This window comes from Cinclus cinclus, chromosome 2 (genome assembly GCF_963662255.1).
Source record: "Cinclus cinclus chromosome 2, bCinCin1.1, whole genome shotgun sequence".
NCBI classification, from domain to species: domain Eukaryota; kingdom Metazoa; phylum Chordata; class Aves; order Passeriformes; family Cinclidae; genus Cinclus; species Cinclus cinclus.
The window spans coordinates 965,803-987,273 of NC_085047.1; the positions used below are offsets into that span (position 1 = coordinate 965,803).

Below are 21,471 nucleotides of genomic sequence, written 5' to 3' on the forward strand. Positions count from 1 at the left end.
CTGAGCTACTTGGAACCTGCATGCGAGCTGAATCAAAGGAAATTTGTAAAGCTCACTCAACACACCAGCTCTGGCAGAGAGAAGAAGCCTCGACTAAAAGAGCAGCTGTAAAATATAGTAGTTATTGGTTGTCATCACCACAGAGCCTACCTGGAAAACCCTCATGTGGAAAAACAGCAGAGCGTGCCCAAGGCTGCAGTTTGAGTTAGCACAAAGCATCAGTTCCTAAGAGCATCACTCTTCTCAAGTGAAATGCTGTTTGGGGCCAAACACCACATTGAAACCAGGCTGAGGGGCAGCTCAGGCTCCCACCGGGAGGAGACCAGTGCGTCCAAGCAGCCCCAAGCTCCATCTCTCCTGCTAGGAAAAAACTGGGATTGTTCAGCCTGGGGAAGACAAGCTTTGGGGTGACCTCATTGCAGCTTTCCTGAAGGGAAACCACAGGAAGGATGGAGAGAGACTCTTTACAAGGGCCTGGAGTGACAGGATGAGAGGGAATGGCTTCAGACTGAAAGAGAGTAGGGCTAGATGGGATATTGGGCTGGAATTGTTCCCTGGGAGGGTGGGCAGGCCCTGGCACAGGGTGCCCAGAGCAGCTGTGGCCGCCCCTGAATCCCTGGCAGTGCCCAAGGCCAGGATGGACACCGGGGTTTGGAGCAACCTGGGACAGGGGAAGGTGTCCCTGCCCCATGGCAGGGGATGGAATGGGATGAGCTTTAAGGCCCCTTCCAACCCAACCCACAGAATTCTGGGTTTCTGTGATTCCTCCAGGAGAAGACCTTTGTCTCCTTCAATCCATCAGGCCTAAATGCACACGTAGCTGCTTCTTAATTCATCTTTCAGCCGTACCCATAAATCCTGCAGTTATTCCTGGCAGAAAGGGCACAAGGAGCAATTACACAGGTTGTCATGAGCTTTAGGAGATAAAAGATGGGCAGCTGGCAACAGTCTGGAAATGGTTCTCTCACACACACGGTTAACCCTTCCCTCCACAGGCAGGGAACGTGGCGCTGCCCTGTCGTATTTCCACGTCTGGATCTCACACCACCTGCAGCAGGAGCGCAGTGCTCTCACTGCCATGCACTCAGGTGAGAAACACCTCACCCCAGTCACTGTGTGTGCAGTTTGTGGCCAGCAGGAATGCACGGTTCCCATCTGGCTGGGTTCCACAGGGGCTCCACACAAGCATTGCAGGAGAGGAAGGGCAGGAGTGGGTGGAAGCCACAGTGATTGCATAAGCTGGCACTCCTGCCAAGAACATTACCATCAAACTGTGCGCGGACTCTGAAACACAGGTGGGAAGAGATGGGTGGTGACCCAGGCAGAGCCTTCTCCTCACTGCAAAGTTCTGCTGACAGGAGAACAAAAATCTGCATCTCTGAGCGCACGTGGCCTCACCAAAGCAGCTGAACAAATCCACCTCCAGACAATCCCCTCAGCCCCCTGGCACAATCAGCTGCTGGTGAACCTGCCAGCACCACATCCCATCCCGGATACATAATCCAAGGAATCTCAACCATTTCTGCCCTCACAGCCCCGGCAAAGAGGGAAAGAGTACCAGCCAAAGAGGTGAGAATGCCTGTGCTCAGGCATCAGCAGAGCATCCCGCTGAGAGACCCAACACTGGCCAGACCCTCCAGCAGTGCCTCCTACTACCACAGACACCCTGGTGGGAGAAGAAACAGCCCGGGAGTGTTCCCAGATGAGCTCTCCCAGAGATGTGGTGTTGGAATGAAGTGATCTTCAAGGCCCCGTCCAGCCCAAACTGCTCCAGCACTGTGATTTCAGCACACACTTGGCACCGGACGAACACACGAGGAGACACACGACAGACCACAGAAATCCTTCTGCCAATTAGAGGCAAACCACATTTGGCTATTTTCCCCTCAATGAGAGAAAAGTCAGCTTTTTGGGGGTGCTTTTTGCATTCCCTCCCTTGCAGGGTCAGAGCACTGCACAGCTACATGCCACACCTCACTCAGCTGATCTCATCTCACAGGACACAACCAGTGCATTTTTTTTCCCCATTTATCACTTAGAAAAAAAAAAAAAAGAAGAAAAAGAAATAAACAGGAAATGCTAAGACAGCCCCAATTCTTGCAGTGCTTCCAGGCACTGTGTAAATACAAACCCTGAACCATCACTGGGCTGGAGAATATTTCTTTCTTAGGCCTTCAATATCCAAGCCCCAGTCAGTCCCACTGCTTTGTAGCAGAGCTAGGTATTCCAATGCCCTGCAGCTGCACAATGAGCAGCTTGGGGATTATGAATTACTCTAGCCGTTAAAACAGAATATTTAGATTCACAGCAAAAGTATGCAGATTGGTCCAAAATACAGCCCAGAACTGCAATTGCCCGGCTGGAGGGCGGTAACCTGAAATACCTGAAAGCTGACAAGTATTAACTACCCAGAGAGAAGAGGTTCTGCTGGAATTAAAGCCTTGCCCTGCTTTATATTTCACACAGACCTGCCATGTGTCACATCCCGGCCCCAGGAGTCCGTGGGACATCCTCGAGGGCTGCAGCATCCATGGGACACCCTTGAGCCGGGCATCCCCAGCCTCAGCAATGTCAGGGCCAGGCAGGAACCCACTCTGGGTGCCTCTGGCAGGTGAGAAGAAGCCCAACAACCTCTCTGGAGCTGCCTGGCCACAGAACCCGAGGTGCCTCATAACCCCAGCGATGCTCCCGAGGAGGAGGGCGAGGAGGAAGCGGCGGAGCTGCAGAGCCCTGTGGGCAGTGTGGCAGCCCCAGCACAGCCCCCAGCAGGTCCCATGAAGGCTCCCTGTGAGATGTGACAGCTGGCAAAGGACGCTGCTCCCACCCACGGCCTCCGTGGGTGGCGCTGGGAGGAACTCCAGCAAACATTCGTCCTCCCTGCGCATCCTGCAGCTCCAGGAAAGCCACTCCAAACAAAGCTCCCCTCCTCCAGGGCAGGTGAACGGTGCCGTGGGTGGCTCAGGATTTTCTCATTGTGCTCAAGAGACCTCTCAGGTCCATCGGTAAAGAGCACACAAGGACCTGCTCGTGTTAGAACCGACTGGGGAGAAATGGCAAAACAAGGCAGGGAGTAACTCACCGTAAATATCAGAGGATGCATCAGACTTCTCCATCTGAATGTGCTGGGTGATCTTCTGGCAGATTTCGATTTCCTTGTACAGCTGAATAGAGGTGGTGGGGGGGGAACACAAACACAAACATATGTTACTGTGGGAGGACACATCGATTGCAATCGTTTGGAACAGATTTTTTGGTTTTTAGTTACAGGCAGAAGAAAGGGACTGCGGTCACTGTTTATCAAACAGTTTCTCTCCACCTGTGTGAGAGGCACTAGCAGTGTCACTCAGCTCTGCTGTCAGAACACAGCTAGAGAGGAGGACGACGCAGTGTTTTCCCACCCCCATGGCAGAACACAGCACCCATCTACTTCACTCAGCCAGTACCATTGTGAGTGCTTGAGAAACAGCTTCTGCTCCCGTTTTCCAAATTTACAGGTAGCAAAAGCTACCTGGAATGTTTTTATATTATTTTAATGCAGACATTGCAGGAATTCAATTATTCAATCGTTTCTTCGTTATGAGACTATCAGATTCGCTGTGCCTTAGCACTCAGGACATTTCACCTTTGACACCTCGATGTTTGTCTGCACCAAGGAAAGCCTCCAAGTCTTTGAAATGGTCATTAACATCCTTCCTGGGAGACCAGCACAAATTCACACCTAGGCAATAGCCCAGAAGTCTCCACCCAGCTGCAAATCCCTCTGCCTTTGAGCACTGAAGTAACAAACCAGCGGAAAAAATCATAGCCCCAGGTGAAGGAGAACCCACAGGTGAATATTAATTCTGTTTACATGCTGCCCTGAGCGTGTCAAAATGCAATTCGCAGTAATTAGCATTTTGAAACTCGGTGTTTGGACTGCAGTACATAAACTATTCCTTTAGAAAAGAAGAGGAGCCCTTTTTTGCAAAAAGTTGCCCTAATAAAAATATAACTTTACTTTCCGGTTCTATCGGCACTGCGAAAGTCAGTATTACAGAAAGTTAGAGCCCCAGGGAAGAGACCCCGGTGCTCTCCCCAAAGGAGCCCACACGGACAAGCAAACACACAAAGGTTTCATATCCACACGCCAGACATCACCCTGCAGCACCCATCTCCACCATTCCCTCCGGCATCTGCACAGTCCCACGGACAGAGCCAGAGCGTTGGGTTCATTACAGCTTTTCAGAACAAACAAAAAGGGATGACTCTGGCAATCCTACACCCTCCCAACACAAGCCCCCAGAGTCCTTCTAGACAAGGACAGCTAAAAGCTGTATCCTCCAAGTTTTCATTTTCCCCAACTACATCACACTTCCCGGTCCTAGCACTCCTCCAGCACTTCCTCAGGATTTTTGGTGCTGTTGTTGCTGTTGTCGACAGCATTAATGGCAAATCCCAGAAGTCCCTTGCTAAATGAGCAAAGTTTTACTTTTCATAAGTAAACCAGCCACCACTGAAAAGGTTTTTAAAGGTTTACAGCGTGCCTCTGTAAAATCACAGAGTTAAAGCATGACACTAATCCTGTTTGGTCTTTATTTTTTTTTAAATCTCTCATGGCAAAATTCCTTTGAAGTCTGCTTTCAAGATGAATGAGATGAAAACAGCCAACTGAGGCAATTAAGGAAGTATATTCTCACACATAACTCCAGACCTTCTTGACCTCAATCTTTACTTTACCACTGGGGGGGTGAAAAACAACAACAACAACAACAACAAAAGCCAACAACTTTTGGGTGCTTTTTGTGTATTTCCCCCCTCTTTAAAACTCAGACAGGGACTGTAACAAGAAGTGCTCTTCGTGTCTTTAAAACCTCCATGGACAACACCAACAACAGGAAAAGACAACTTGGAGGGAAGTTAAGCTTAAATGCACCTCAGAGTGACTTTCACACATTGCCTGTGGCTGTCCCTCCTCTCTCCCCGGACACATCCAAACACCAAACAGGAGCTAAACACGGACGATGACAGGGGATGAAACGTTTGGATCGATCCTTTTGTTGAAGGATCCAATTCGCTAGGGTCTGCAAATTGCAAACTTTCGAAAAGCATAACTCTGCGAGCTGCAGAATAAACCGGATAAAATATCTGTGCCGGATAAACACGAAGTGCCAGCGTGCTACCCAGAGTCATTCCAGTGGCCCAGCGGGCAGCATTACCAGCTCATAGATCTCCTCCTCCGGCTTTGGCACGTAGAACTGGATCTGGTTCTCAACGAGGAACTTCAGGCGCAGGTAGTGGGCAGAACAGTCCAGCTGGTGTGTCTGCGAGAGACAGAGAGCCTTTAGCCAGGAAAGCATCCTTCCCCTCACCTCTGACCCTCCCGGGAGCAGAAGCGACCCAGCGGCACCTTCCACCGCAATCCCCTGCCCCCAAACCCGACCAAGAGCTGGCCTTGATGCTCTCCCCCGGGAACAACATCCCTGTGCCCGCTTGGGAGCAGCCTCCCGAGCTCTGCTGACCCGACTTTGTGCTCCCTCCCAAGGCGCTCCAGAAACAAGCCCGTGCTGCAACACAAACCTCAGAGCATCATGCCTTTGGACAAAAGGGTATTTAACTATATGTTCTGATAGCAGAGCAAAATAGAGCGGGAGAGGTGTTCTCCATTTGGTTCGGGGTTTTTCAGCATCTTCCTGATTTTGCACGTAAATACGATGTGGCAGACTTCAAGCAAGGTTAATAAAGACAAAAAGTCTCTCTGTCCTCTAAATTCAAAGCAGTTCGGGATACACGGGCTTTATGAGGCTAGAAGAAGCCAAGAGTTGCATCCTGGATTGCATCCCAGTGGGAACAGGTCACACCGTTTTAATGAATTAGTCATAATTAGCTGAGGATACGGCATTTGGTCTGGGAGATGCTAACGACCTTTTCTCAGCATGATTAATAAGGTTGATTTAAGCAGAGGTTAATGCAGTGTGTAGTCAAAACACATTACAAGCATGATAAACACAAAGGGTATCATCCAGAAGTTACTTCCAAAATTCCTAAACTAAGTCTCATGAGAAACCCCAGAGCGATTCACAGATACAGGAGGCAAATTCTCCTCACTGTCACTTCTGAAATCCCACTATTAAAGGCTTTTATACCTCAGCCTTTTCATTTCACACCAGCAAATTACCAAGGCTTCTCAGGCCGTGCTGAAAACAATGGCTTATCTGCAAATTCATGCAGAAGCATCACTGTTGCCAGCTTGTCCTGTTTTTTAAAGCCTGGCTTTTCCAGTTATAGCTGTGGTGCAGCAGCGCTGAGCTGATGCTCACTGAAGGACCTGTGGAAAACAATCCCACCCTGACCCTCCAGCAAACACACAGAGAGAACAGGGAATGGATGCTCTGGAAAGTCTGGATTAGCACAGGAGTAAAAAAAGCTACCAATAATAAGAAGGAGGAAAACCAAAACAGAACTACTGCTGCACTCTGCACAGTGCTCTGTTCAAATATGTCCAGCCCAAAGACCAAATTATTCTTGGATGAAGTGGAGCACCTGAAATGGAATAACCTCCATAATCCAGGCAAATTCCCAGTTAATTAAATAACGACTGAAATCAATCAAGGGCCGAAAAAACCCCGGCTGAATCTAGGAGATATCCTTGCTCCCTCACTTTTTTAAATATTCTTTTTTTTTCTTTTGAAAGCTTCTTGCTTGCTTTTCTCACTGGTTACTGCTGCTTCCAGTAGTTTTCTCTTTACAGACACACACGCATGAACACCTCACAAAGTAAAGGGAAGCAGAATTGGCATTAAAGTCTCAGAAATGACATGGAAGACTTCTGGATTACTGGCTGGTCAGCTCAGTTTACTGTCCCTAGACACAAAAGCATCTTAAACAGAAATACAGAGAGGAGATCTAAACCCATTGAGTGCATCCCCCCCACTCCTGTGTCTGGGGATGTTCAGGGAAGGGAAGGGAGCTGGGGAAAGGGCTGGAGCAGCAGGAGGGGCTGGGAGAGCTGGGAAAGGGGCTCAGCCTGGAGAAAAGGAGCTCAGGGGGGACCCTGTGGCTCTGTACAACTCCCTGACAGGAGGGGACAGCCAGGTTGGGGCTGGGCTCTGCTCCCAGGGAGCAGGATGAGAGGATTTCTTCCAACAAATGCATTCTTCCATTCATGGCTTCCAACAAACCCCATCAGCCCAGGTGGATGCCATCAATCCAGCACACTGCAATCCCATCCAGGTCAGGAAGGAGAGTCCCCACCACGGGGCAGCCCATGAGCCACCCCACTTAGTTCATTAGCATGCTACAGTCGCCCCAAGGCTGCGCCTGCCTCAAAATCTGACACCAGTTCAAGTGCTTCAAACAGGGCCACCATGTTCCACTGGAGTGGAAGGAAAAGGGCCCTTGAATGTGGACCCAGCCGGGCTGCCCCAAAGGCCAAACCATTAACCCACTTCTTGTTGCTGCGAGCCGCATCCACATGTGGGGAGGTGGGAGCAGAAACAGGGCAGCTTGAATAATATGAGTATCCTTTCAAGACCACCCAAAAGACCACCTTTCAGCCATCCAAATCAGCTTCTTGGTTTGTTTATTTCTCTCCTAATAACTCTGGCTCCGTCTGGACTGAATTAAGAGGCCGAGCCCGTTTCAAGCACAGCCCGACAGCTTCACCGTGGCGCTCGAGAAGAAGAATTTGCAGCCAGGGTGTGATCCCATTCGAGAGGCTCCAAGTGCCACAGCGGGCTGGCACACAACCCCAGCTCTTCACCCAGCCTGGCTCCTTGCTGGCCAAGGAGAGGGCCTGGAACATTCCCACAGGAACGCAGCTGCCACCACACGGCTCCTGTGTGGCCCCAGCTCTCCCAGCAGGAGAGCAACACCAGCCCAGAGGCAAAGTAAGCCCCCAAGAGCACCAGGCTTGTGCTTTGCCTTCTCAGAGGCTTTGAGCTCAAACCCAAACCAAACAATACTTGGGGTATCTGCTCCTTGCCCCTCACGTGGGTCCCTTGGAAGAACGTGCATTGTGACGGGGATAAAAAACACCCAAACCTTTCTTGCCTCGCTTCTTATGCTGCCTGAAGACAAAATGCCACGTAGTCATCCAGGCTTGTTTTTTACTGCTGTTATCTCCATATTGGGCTTTGGTGTTATTACCTCTCCACGCCGCCTCTGCCTAAATCCATACACAGAGTCCCATTTCCTCCTCCATTTTAAGACATACCATTATGCAAATGTTAGTAATGCATATACATTCATTCACACCGAGCAGCGTCACCACGGAATCACAGGATGGTTAAGATTGGAAGGGACCAACTATTTCCTATCAGCCACAGAAAGCAATTTAATGCATATGCACCGAGTCTTCCTGCCTTGCAAGTGACGCTGCTAGTTACATCTTAGGAGAAATCTTTGAGAAACCGCTTTAAAAATGCTTTAAACACTCCTCCCACCCATCTTGAATCATAAAAGTGTCACAAAGCATCACCCAAAGCCTAGCTTGCTGTACAATAACAAGCAGCAGTGCTAGAGTAAGAACACGTTTTCCACAATGACTTCAGTGCATTTCATGTTCTCCAGTAGAAGGATCAAACTCAGCTTAGCAGCACACAGATTTAACCACATCTACAAACACGAGGAGGTTTATATGAAATGAAGAGCTTGAAATGTTTACTGTACCAGAACTTGACTGGCTCTCAGATGGCAGATGGCAAACTGATGTGAAATGATGTGGATCGGATATTAAAGGGGGAAAAAAAGAGCTGAATGCAGGAGACAGAAGAAAGAGATTGATTATTAAATGCTACAGAAAAGAAGGCATCTCGACAGTGTTTTTCAGGCTGAAAACTCTTACAGAAAGGAAAGAAACAGATAACAGCTCTTGAAAAACCACCCACCGACCTCCCCTCCCCCTTAAACATCCCCACCCAGCACAGCAAAAGCACGGTGAGAGGCCAGACCCTCAGCAGGCACCTGCTGGAACCACGGAGCTACACCAGCTTACTCCAGCCAAGGATTCAGTCCACCGAGTTAACCATCCTCGCCCAGAGGAAAACATAAATCCCAAAAACAAATCACCGCTAAATAACGCATCACCCAGCTTCCCTGTTATGCCCCTCTCCAAAAATGTCATCCTTTTGCTGAACACAAAGCAGAGCTTTCACAAGCTGCAGCGCACCTGGCAGAGAGACGAGCGCACCGTACAATTACTGGGAACAAACGCCTTTCTCTCACCTTCCCTCTCTTTAGAAGCACATGCAACACGTTCTGAAAGCCCCCAAAGTTAAGCTCTCAAAAGTAATAAATGTTTTCTTTCCTCCTGCTGTTGTTGTTGTACAAAGCAGACTCACTTTTCAGAGCAGCACGTGACAGGAGTTGGGTCTCGCTCGCTCAGAAAACACACATTATGTAGCTGCCAGAGCTGAAAGCCTGTGTTTAATTTGTCAAAGTTTCCAACTCTTTAGAGATGTAACTCATTTTAATGGCCCAACGTCTCTGATACTTCATCTGGCAAAGAAATCCAGGTGGCTTTTCTGCCACCCCCACTCCAATGCAGATTAAAGCTTTCCCCTGTCCCCTCCTGCCACCCACACGAGGTTGGCTCCGATTCTGCAGAGCAGGCAGCAAACACAAGCACGGGCACCTTCTCCCACTGCTGGTGCTGCTGCTCTCCCCAGTTCCAGCCCGAGGGAAAGGAGGGAGGGAGGGAGGGAGGGAGGGATGCCACCTGCAAACAGGTCCTGGGAAGGGGAAGGGGGTGAGATCACCTCAGCTGCTTGGCAGAGAGAGGGAAGGGGCTGTGGGAGGGACACCAGGGTGGCCGCACCACCACAGCGTGGTGACACCCAGGGGCTGGGAGGGGGGTCCCACACTCAGCCCGGTCCCACTGGAGGGACAGAGGATGGCCGGCTGTGGGAAGGGCAGCAGCAGAGGCAGAGCCAGCCTTTGAAGGCACTTCCAGGCTCGTGCAGAGCAGCCAGAGCGGAGAAGGCAAACCCACCCGAGCCTGCTGCCCGTCCCCGCACCCGCGCCGAGGCAGCTCCAGCCGCGGGGAACGCTCCGCTGCGCTCCCGGCCTCAACGCTGCAGTGCCACCCGTGTTCTGCACCGAGCACGGGACGGCTGCTCCAGCGCTGAGCGCCAGCCCGAGCCCTGGCACGGAGGCTGCGCTGGTGTCTCACCCGCCCCAGGACGCCTTTACCTTGCAGATCATTTCCAGCACGTCCCGGGAGGTGTCCCCAGGCCGGATGACTGTCAGGGCAGGCTGGTTGTTGGGCAGGCAGAACCACGAGGGTGTGAAGTACTCGTGCACCCAAATGTCACAGTCGGGGTTGTGCTGGTGGACGCTGCTCAGGGACACTTCCTTCTCCCTCTAAACAGACAAAATCCATCGTGACTGTGCCAGCCCGGCACAGCTCCCTCTTCATCAATATCTAGTGCATTAGGGGCTGTATCAGAGCCCTCTCAGAGAGCAGATATTTTGCTCCTAAGCCCAGGCTGAAGGCTTGTCTGGACAGGAACCTGCAGATTTTCCTGAGCAGGGTAGAGTATGCTTCCTCTGTGCCACCCACACAGCTAGGGTGAAGCTGCAGTGTGCTTCTCCTGGGATTTCACCCTATGGCTACTGGGAACGCTAGGAATGCAACAAAAAGTAGTGGGGATGAAAGCAGATTTAAATTTCAAACCGAAATGAGCGGCATTTCTGGGCAAACTAATGCCAGCACGACTGCTGCGGGTACCGCAGCTCCAACGCTTAAGAATGGCCAAACTGCAAATCCTGGTATTTATTCTGAAGTGACTGGCTGCAAACGTGGGGGAAGTAGGCGGCTGGAGAGCTGGGGTTTTACCTTGCCATCCGGGACTGTGTCGTCAAAGATCCCTTCGAGAGATTTCTTCACTGAATCGACTCCTTCTCCAAACACCTGAGGAACAACAGAGGGAATCTGCTCTAGAACACAAATGTGACTTCCTGTGCACAGCACATGCCATGGGCAGAGCAGTCTGTCTAACATCCAGCACGGAATTCAAACTGAGAAATGCAAACAGCCATCTCCAAACACACTGCTTGCAGAAATTTTTCACTGTTGTACAAATCTGGGATGGGGAAAACCTTCTTCAGAGTGGGTAAGTCATATCCAGCAGCCCCTCTTAACCTCTTTCTGCTTGAGCCTGCCATCCAAAAGGAAACAGCCCAACAACAAGGAGATGTTTTCAGCACAGAAGGGATCCCGAACACCAGGTCAGCTCACTCCAAGCGCCCTTCCTTAAATCCAGGGAAGAGTTGTCCCTGTGTCCCCCATGCCCAGTTCCTCGCTAGGACCGCTCCTGAGCACAGGTGTGGCTTTGCTGACACAGGCACAACTTTGCACCAGCCTCTGTCCAGACCTGGCCCTCCACCAAGGTCTGCAGGGCACTGAACTGGGGGACCCCTCCAACATTCCCTGCCTCTCTGCTGCAGATGCACTGGAGGAAAGGAAAATGGCAGCTTGACGGAAGAGAAGGTGAAAAACAAGCTGGGGGTGGGCTGGGACAGGAAGATTAGAGGCCACTTCTGCTTGGAGGTCTGTCCTGACTTCCTTGGTGGAGCTGGAGCTGCACTAATTATATCTCTGTTTGTGCTGGGTTTCCCCACCAGGAAAAGTGGGAAATGAACACTTCCCCACCCCTGCCAACGCTGAGAACTCAGAGGGGCTCTGCCTCTGGCTCGCTTTGTAATGACTCAGCTGCCAAAACGTACTCAGCAAACAACTGGGCACAAGTCAGTGTAACCCTTCTCTAATGAAACAGGAGCTGGTAACCCAGCACGAGCCAGAGAGCCAAAATCAACAGGATCCCGTGCAGGAGGAATGATCAAAAAGAATAAATGCAGCATCCACCCCAAACTGGCACAGGACTGAATCAGATGGGCAGGCAGGGCTGGTGCTGCAGCAGAATCCAATAATGGAAACTGAAAAGTTCTGTTTTATAGCCCCACATCAGCACCACTCTAGGATCAAGTTGCTGGGCTGGCCGGTCAATTATTCCCTGGCTGAAATGAAGCAGGGACCAGGCAGTATGGGAAAGGGTCTCTGCCTTTTAGGAATTTACTGTTGATTGCTTCCAACAGGCAACACTTTGCACAAGCAAGGGAAATGTGTTCAGGCACTGCATTTAGACACTCTGCTACTTTCTCAAAACTTCACACTTTTTACAACTCTCTCCACAATGAGCTTCCTTCAATCCCTCTCCGTGCCTGTGCTGTGGAGGAGTGAGGGTTGGTAGGAGCAGGGGGGGCCGCGTGAAGAATGCCATTATCTCCTCTGAAAGGAAAAACAAAAGGAGGAGCTCAGGGGAAAAAAAAAAAACCAGGATTGAAAACACAGCATGGGCAGGATCCCAGCTCAGGACAAGGGATTTGGGGCATGTAAATGCAAAGCAACAGGGATGCTGCAGCATGGGCACAAGGGATTGGGAATGTGCTCATGGAGCCACATTCCAGCCGAGCCCGGCGCTTTTTGCTCAGCCTCTAAATACCAGGTGAGCTTTTAGGGTCTCGCTCCAAACAAGCTGAACAATTCCACAGCACTCATCCTCTGCTGAACAAAACAAACACCCACAGCTGCTTCAACAGACAGCACAAGAAATCACAGGGCACGGAACGACGTGCGTCCCCAGCACTTCTCCCCACAAGAAGTGAGAGAAGAGAAAGAAAGGCAGAAGCCTACATTTCCTGCAATTAGATGAGGTATGGCTTTCAAAAAGTGAAAGCTGCAATTAGGGATGTTTGGAAAGAATAACAGGGAAGCACCTTCCTACCACACTGGAACACGTTTTCTGGAGGAAGATCTGGGTGGTGACTGGGTGGGAGCAGCACAACTTCTGCTTTTTTATAAATCTGAAGCAAAACAGGGAGTGCCCTGGCTAAACGCAAGGCTTCTTGTCACTTTAGGAAGTTTTCACCAAACTCGGCTACATTTAAAGCATCGAACAAACTCACCATTTTAAACGCAAAATAACCAAACAAGTCGGGATTGTTTTGGGGCTTTTTCTCTTCAGAGCTGTATCCTGTTTTACACTGCTGCTTTGCTGCTCCTGAGATCAGGGAAGGCACCTCCAGGAAAAGCAGAAGCAGCAGACATGCAACAACAGGATTCAGCTAAAGAAAGGGCAAACTCCAAAGCTTTGCTAGGAGCTTCTGTGCACTGCTCTGCAGCTCCAGTCCCTGATTTTTGAAGGGGATGAGGAACGTGGTGACTGTGCCAGTGACTGTTTGTGCGAGTCTAACACACCAACCTTGCAAACACCACCACCCCAGACTTCCACCTGCTTACCTGGTTAATGCTGGGCCTCCCTTGCTTCTTCTTCGAGGTAGTGTCCAGCCCCCAAAGAGAAGAAAACCTGCTCCTGCGCTTGCTGGCAGACCTGGACATGGCCTGAGTCCTTCTCCTCACTCCCGACTCCCCCGTGCGAGCTGCCACCTGTCAATGCCACACGGCTTCAGCCTCAGAGCTGCAGCAGCCCCAGCACACACCCCCCACCAAACTGGGGGGTCTGGCCGAGGAGAAAAAGGCAAATCCTATGGGAACGAGGGGTTCTCACTGCTGGGACAAGTGGGGATGCTGCCAGGCTGCTGTCTTCTCACTGCAAATTAACTCGCTCCTCCCAACAGCAAATATTGAAATGGACAGCACACGCCACCTCCATCCTCTTTTGGCACTTAATGTGAGATATTTTAAAGCAGCCTAATCATCGTGGAGAAAAACCTGAGCACCAGTGGAGGGTTTGGGTTTTTTCTTCCCCCACCCCCCTTCTTTTTTCACTTTTTTTTCTCCTAGCAAGGTTTCAAAACTGGACATGTGAAATCTGAGATTTCCAAACTTATCTGTCGCTTCCCAAACACTCGGTCTTCCTCTTGGCTCTTTCCTGTGGAAACACTCTGACCATTCTGGTGCTGACTCATAAGTGCAGAAGGCCAGATAAAGGCTCCAAGGGAGCTCACGGCACTTAAACCTGCACTTCCTTCAAGATAAGCGACACGTGAAGGACTGAGCAAGGCACAGGAAGGGGAAGAGCGAGCTGAAATGACCCTTCCCATCAAGAAACATCTGCCTTTGCTGAGCCCTGCTATCAGAGGAAGCTCTGGAGCAGCTCGGGGGGCATTACTCAAAGCTGAAGTGTTCAAGCCCGATGTCGAAGCAGATTTCCCACGTGGAGGTGGCCTGAGGAGAGGAGCTCCTCTCCTGCCAAAAAGGGAGTGGTAGGGAAAGGCAGGTATGAACGGGAGGCAAGGCACAGACAGACAGACAGACAGACCCACCCTGCTGACTGCACCTCCTGGAACACCTCACTGCAGCACTCCCACAGCCCAGGCCACTCGTCTGGCAGGGCCAGTGGGAACACCCACACCCCTGAGTGATGCCCTGGCTACTGAGCTGAGGAACTGGCTGGCTGGGCGCAGCACACCCAAAATTGCAGCTGGGATGGACAGAGGGCTGGCTGCTGCACCCAGGGAACTGTGTGAGGAACGGGGGCTCTCCCTGGGAAACACGGGGAAATCAAGGAAAAGGAGAACTTGACCACCACAGCGGCATCTCCGTTGCCACAGCCCAGACTGAGAGAAGTTCCACAGCTGTACCTGGGACAATTATGCAGGGCCACCTGGGATAACTTAGCACATCCTTGGATGAATGCAGTGAGGAACATCTTCAGGAAACTTGGGTCATGGAATCGTGGAACGATTTGGGATGGAGGAGACCCGAAAGCCCATCCCATTCCATGCCTGCTATGGGCAGGGACACCTCCCACTATCCCAGACTGCTCCAATCCCCAGTGTCCAGCCTGGCCTTGGACACTTCCAGAGATCCAGGGGCAGCCACAGCTGCTCTGGGTAAATGCCCTTCCTGAAACCTGAGTTAGGGCTCCTAACATGAGGCTGCATTTCCCTGCATTCCTGGGGGCAAAGGAGGACATGAGAGTTTGCTGAGAGAAGAAGAAAACACGTGTCTCTTCCAACACAACATTTTTGAAACATATTTTTTTCCCTTGGCTCTCCAGAGACACCAGCATGAAGAAGCAGACTGTTTTTCAGGCTAACGCTCAGTGCTTTGCTTGATGAGAAAAAAAAAAAAAAAAGCATAAATGCAAATTACAGCCCGCCACTTAAAAAATATAACAAATCCAGCAGCAACTGGCAGGATGATGACGCTAATCTTTTCATATAGGAAAGAATAAAAACGCCCCTGACTGAACTGCAGCTCTGCATTCAACTGAAGGGTACAGCTGACATCTACAAGACAACAGTGGAGCTCAGCTGTTTCTGTGAACCTCCAGGAGTCCCAGCCGAAACGACAAGAACTCGACTGAAATTGATGAAAACCCCACCGCTTTGCAGAACATCTCCCTTTTACTTTTAAGAGCTGGGTGGTTGCAGCAGTCAAATGCAAACAACCATTCTTTGCCGCACCACAGGGAGCAGAGAAGAACGTTTCTCCTCCCTTGTGAAGCATCAGGCGCCCGTGACCAGAGACCCGACCCTGGAATGACTGGTCAGTAGTTTCACACATATGGGACAACGACATGCCCAGGAAGGTCTCAGCCAGCACACGCTGAGCTGACCGAGGGCTCCTGCTGACTTCACGGGACGGGCGGATCGAGCCCAAGCTCGTGGACACTGGAGACGACCCCGCTCTTGCAACAGGACAGCGAGCTCCTGGTGGAAAAGACGGCTCTGGTGCCTGCTGCGCCCAGCCCCGGCCGTGCCCACTCACCAGAGCGTGGAAGGACGAGACGGAGAAGATGCCCAGGCGGCCCATGGCCACCTTGGTGGGGCGGCTGGCGAAGGCCAGCAGGCGCTTGGGGTTGGGCAGCTCCCCGCCCTGCAGGCTGGCCAGGTAACAGCGGTACCGGAACAGATCCATCTGGAACTGCTCCAGGTTCTGCTCCCACACGAAGATCTGCGCCCGCCGAGCAGGGAGAGAGGGGAGAGAAGAGGCTGGTCAATGCCTTGGGAAAAACTGCCAGTAACGCACCCTTTTCACCAACGCTGATCTCACTCGACAAACCCCGACTCCCCATCTTCCCACGTTCCCCAGAAGGATGCAAAGGATTCCTGATCTTCCTCCCAACCCCCCGCAAAAGAATGCAAATGGTAAATAAGAGTTTTCCTTAGATGGAAAACTATTTTTTCTACATTTACGGCAGAAGTCTCCTCCTGGGACGACAGCTCCTTTGATACAATGCTAATTAACAGGATTAAAATTTCGTTTTTAATTTTCTTTGCATTTCCAGGATTCTGTGCTCAGCAGTCCCTCAGGAAGCTTCTTTCATGCATCAAGAGCATCTGAGGAACCAGAAGAGCAAACCCCACCAAACTCCAGGCACAGGGCATCCCAAATCAGCAGCCACAGCAGCAGCAGCTTTGCTGTGAGCAACAACAGCGCTTGAAAAAGCGCCGTGCACTGGGGATAATTAATCTGATCAGTGGAAGAGTGCTGTAATCAGCCTGTGGAAGGACTTATTTAAATAATTCAAATATCTTATAGGAAATAGTTTTTAAAGCATCCGGACAAACGCAGTTACGTAAAGAGAGAGATTGCTCTGCCCTCTCACTGTGACCGACAGCTTTGAGTGGAGCTCTTTAGCATCTTCCTCCCCTTTCTCCCCCATTTCCCCTTCTCACAGGCTTCCAGGGGGTACAAATCTCTTCAGCTCAGCCCCAGCCACTTCCCATGCTTTGCATTACAGGCACACTTGGCAGCCGTGGTGCGAGAGCTCCAAATGAGGGAAGCAGGAGCCATATGTTAAGTTTCCCAAAATAAGGTGATGCTGCAGCAGTGGGAGAGACATCTGCTCGAGGCTCTCTGGCTTCTGAAAGCCAGCTACGCTGTCCACTTGAAGGCAGGAGGAGCAGGCCCAGGGGGAGCCAGGGATGCAGCCGCAAGGTCAAGGCAAGCCCCTGTGATGAGCAGAAGCCAGGCATGGCTTCCTCAGCCCAGCTGCCAGGAGAAGCAGCAGCCTCTGGCACACTTAAAGCAGCAGCAGCAGCAGTGTTTGTCAGTGTGTGAACAGCTGTTCCCCAAAGCATCCTCCAGCCATGGCCTGGCAGCCTCCTCATCAACCTCCTGCTGTCCAAATCTCCTGGAGGCCAGAAGAACACAGCTCATGCTAGACCTTAGTGGAGAAATGGTGCAGCCAAGGCAGCCAGCACAGCTCTCCTGCTCCAGGGAGCTCCCATCAGCCTCTAAAAAGCCTTAAACCCTCACTAGGGACTTCATCCACATGAGCAGGAGCTTACCTGATCCAGTATGGTCTTCTTCTTCTTGGAGTCTGTGACAGAGGACAGCTGCATTTCCCCCATTTTCTTCATCTTCTCATCCATGTCGATCTTCTGCTCCAGCTTTTTGATCTCCGTTTTGAGCAGTTTGACCGTGTCCTCCTTGTGGTGCTGCCGTGCCACGGCGGTGGCACAGGCTGAGTGGATGGCCGTGATCCAGTTCTCCAGCTCCGTCTGGCTGCACGTCTGCACACAGGGAAAGTGGGGACAAGGAGTCAGGATCCTCCCTGAAACTGACTGCAGATTAACAAATGCAATTCCAAGGAGTTTCCTCTGCCTTTGATCTCAAGATTCAAAGCCTTAAATCCACTTACTCCTGTCGAAGTAATAACCCCCCCCACCATCCCTAAGCAGGCCATTTTTAACACGGCACCAGGCGCTCAGCACGTGGAATTACACCTCTATCTGTGCTTTGCAGCTGTGGGGGCTTCCCAGCAAGGCCTCAGGAATTACCTCCCTGGCTCCGTGCAGTGCTGCCATCATTTCTAGCTCAGCATTTAACGAGGATTGCTGAACTTCACTTCCTTAAGGCAGGGAATGCACCATTGCTGTGCTCCTCCCAGGATGGAGAGCTTTTCTGGCATGCAGCAGTTAACATGGAATTAATGGCATAAAACATGACCATGGTAAGTATGAATAGCTTTATTATGGTGCGCAGACAAACAAGCTTTCTGTTTCTGAAGGTTCCAAAGCACCCTGGAGACACCCCTGTTACCATTAAAGGCAGGCTCATCCCCGTTTTCACAGCTCTGCCACTGTCCCTTCCCAAGCATGGACATGGCAGTTTGAGAAAAGGAAACATTTCTCCTTGCTGGAAGCATCCAAGGCCAGGCTGGACAGGCCTTGGAGAAACCTGGAATAGTGGAAGGCACGTGGCAGGGCGTGAAACTGGATAATCTTGAATGTCCCTTCCAGCCCAAGTCAGTCCATGAGACACCAGGCTGGAGCATGGGACACAGTACTTTTTTTCTAGAAGAGAACTACTCTGATTAGAGGATTTTGACACACAAAGAAGAATCTTTCCAGATTCCTCTTTCCAGATTTTCAAAATAAAAAGTCAATCTCCTTAGGCTTTTTACTAAATTCCCTTCCTTTTGACAGTAGGTCATGAAACAAACTTTACAAGGCAGTTCAGGACTGCAGAGGACTCTGTGAGTGTCAGCCTGTGGCAATAATCACACTGGTATTTGGCTCCTGGCTGGAAAAGTAGCAAGGTGCCAAACCACCTTGTCCTAATTAAACTTCCTGATGATGCCTGCTCTATTAATAGAGAGCCCAGCATGACTTCTCCATTTTCTGGAGAAGACGAGGAAGGTCATCCTCGCTGAGGTCACAACCAGCAGCCAAGGATGAAGCTGAGGAGAGCTTCCCAGAGAAGCCCAGCTGGGCTTCAGACCGATGCACCCCAGACTTTCGTGGCACTGAAGCACACGTGTCCCAGGAAGCCCCAAGCAGAAACAGGATCTACTCCTTCCCAATGTCCTTGCCTTCAGCTGGCACTGTACACGGGACACTGGTGAAGCTGGTCAGGCTCTCTGCCCACGAGCAAGCTCTCATTCCACTGCTGAAGACACTGTGAGTCCCCCTTGCTGAGGAATATCTGCTGGAAATACAGGAACTATTTGCCAGAACAGGAGACACTCTGCCCACAGTCAGGTGGTGAAACCTCATCCTCAGCAGGGAAGAGATCAGCACCGGACTTAGAATGAGATGGTGTGCTTGTTAATCCCTATCAAAATCCTAACAATGTTTGTTATCTTATTAAATTTCAAAGTATCATCTGCATACCGTGAGTTTTTTTGTTTGTTTGTTTCCTGGGGAGAAGGAGGGAAAAAAGGGGATGGGATGCCTCTGGGTGCAGCACAGTGGGCAGGCTCCTCACAAGGTGTCCGGGATGTGTGGGATCATGCCCAGCCCTACTTTCTCTGCCACAGCACAGAAATGGCCTCTGCAGGGCTGGGTTTCTGCTTGCCAGACCCACAGCTCTGTGCTGGCTGTGGGGCACGGGCAGCCAGGGGCACTGCTCTGAGGGCATCCCCTCCTTCTCCTCTGCTTCCACGGCAGAAGGACACATCACAGAACGTTCCTGGCAATGGAAAGGACTGGGTTTTGCTTGAAAAGGACCCGTTCTGCTTCTTCCCGACACAAAAACCTGCCCGTGGCATAACGACATGGGGCTCTTAGTGAGTAAGCTTTGGGGTGACCTCACTGGGACCCGGGAGCCCACAAGAAAGGTAGTGAGGGATTCTTTGTAAGGACATGGAGGGACAGGACACAATCCCTGCCAACCCGGGCCATTCTGTGGCTCTATGATTCCCTCTCACCTCCCAGGGAAGACAAGAAGAGAGAGGGGTAGGGCAGTACTACAGAAGGAACTGAGGAAAAATCCCACTAAGGTGGTAGACAAGTCAGTCCACAAAAAAAAAGATGTTTCTTTCTCAGTATGCAGTCAGACACTCAGCCCTGATCTACATCCTGATGAAAGAACCAAACCCTACACTTCCAGTCTCCTCTTGGGCAGCAGCAAGACGTGTGAACAAGGGGCAGCTGGATTCTGCAGCCCCTCTGGGAGAGCACCTGCAGATCCAGACATCCCCTTGCACTTCCAACTGCTCCTGGTCCTGTCAGCCCCCCGAGCCTCTCTGCAAGGCCCTCCTCTGCCAAAGGTCTTTTGCAAGTCACAGAGAGTGGCACAGCACATTTAATGCCCAGCTGGATGTCCTGTGTGGTGACTGGCTTGGTCTGTGTGTTCTAAGCATGCTGCCCAACCAGTCCTTACAGTGATGCAAGAGCATTTCTTCATCCTTTGCTCCAGCCATCTACGCAAAGAGGGTGCAGCCAGTTATTAACAAAAGCAGATTTGACACTGATCTTGTTCAGATCACATCCTTCCTCCAGTGCCATTAAAGGAAAACCCCAAACCTATTGGGGTCAGCAGGATTTTCCACTGATCTCAAGCTGAGCTAGGATGTCCTCCTTGCTGGGAGACAGAAAAAAAAAAAAAAACTTGGCAAATACCAACCTGGAAGAGGAAAGCGTCCCCAAGGGAGTTGCTGAGGCAGAAGACAAAGTCCTTCTTGGGGTGCTCAGGCACGGCTTGCACGATGCTGTTCTCCACCCAGACAGCGTGCTTGGGGATGCTGTTGTGGTCAATGCCAGACCTGCCATCGGTCTCGTAGAAGAACAACGTGCAGCCTGCAAGACACAGCAAGCAGCACATGCAAGGGCTCTGCTGGTTTTAATGCCAAGCAGGCACACCACCAGCTGTAGGGCACACTGAGCCCTGACCCATGGCTATTTTGCTCACCCTGGGTTTTGTTCTCCCTAGAACTGCCAAAACAGAAAGTCACGGGAGGGCGGTAAAATACATTCCCAGATGAGAAACATTGTAAGAAATCACAAATTTGGGGTTGCCACGGCCGACCCGTGGCAGGGAAGACACAGGTGTGACATCCTGGTCCCCTGAGGTGACAACCAGCTGTGAGCCAGCCCCGGGAGCAGACGGCCCCTGGGCATGGCCCAGCCTCAGCCTCTGCAGCTGCTGCTACAGTCCCTGCAAGGCAAAGATCAAGCCATCTAATTGCTGGATGCAGACAGTAACTGGAATTAAAATGGGACTGGGATGAGCTGTGCTTGCCGAAAGACTGATGAACTAAAAAAAACTTAGCTGGAGACACCAAAACAACCTGGTCCGTGTCACAAAATAATCTTTACAATCCTGCCAGGAAAGGAAAACAAAGTGTAGGGCAAGGGCGCAATTCGGGAGATTCCAAAAAGAAAAGGATTTCCTCCTCTCCCACCTTCCCACACCATCTCCAGCTGTTTACAGGCTGGCACATAGTTGCTGTGTCACTAGAAAGAGATGCTCTGGTACCCAGCCTCTCAGAAAACAATCTGCAGCCAAACAATGGCAGCTGTTCACTTCAAAGCCCCGGTTAAACACTGTCAGTATCCAGGCACAGCAATCCAAGGAGTTAACACTCCACTTGAGCCAAGGCACTTCAAAACAACATCACTCCCCTGCTCATCCTTCCCCTTTCTTCTCCCAGATGGCCCTTTGTTTGCCAGCTCCTCACAGCAAGACCTTCCTGCCCCCTCCCAGCAGAGCAGGGCTGCCCCTCACCTCCCTGTCTCCTCTCCCAATTCCCCAGCTCTCCAGCCACCCCAAGGAAGAGCTGCCTCCACACTTTGCTG

General features: G+C 51.1%; 1 protein-coding gene across 3 annotated transcripts in view; it reads right to left on the minus strand.

Moving 5' to 3' along the window:
- Positions 1 to 21,471, minus strand: part of TIAM1 (TIAM Rac1 associated GEF 1) — a 65,200-nt gene that overhangs the window by 29,822 nt on the left and 13,907 nt on the right. For 2 of the 3 annotated variants that reach the window (XM_062511075.1, XM_062511059.1), the window contains exons 3-10: positions 20,300 to 20,472; positions 17,239 to 17,463; positions 15,713 to 15,898; positions 13,277 to 13,423; positions 10,814 to 10,888; positions 10,168 to 10,338; positions 5,196 to 5,300; positions 3,080 to 3,161 (exon numbers count right to left, since the gene is read on the minus strand). In XM_062511075.1, the coding sequence (XP_062367059.1) occupies positions 3,080 to 3,161; positions 5,196 to 5,300; positions 10,168 to 10,338; positions 10,814 to 10,888; positions 13,277 to 13,423; positions 15,713 to 15,898; positions 17,239 to 17,463; positions 20,300 to 20,472 (1,164 nt within the window). The remainder of the gene's footprint in view (positions 1 to 3,079; positions 3,162 to 5,195; positions 5,301 to 10,167; positions 10,339 to 10,813; positions 10,889 to 13,276; positions 13,424 to 15,712; positions 15,899 to 17,238; positions 17,464 to 20,299; positions 20,473 to 21,471) is intronic. The other variant, XM_062511067.1, reaches the window with a different exon arrangement.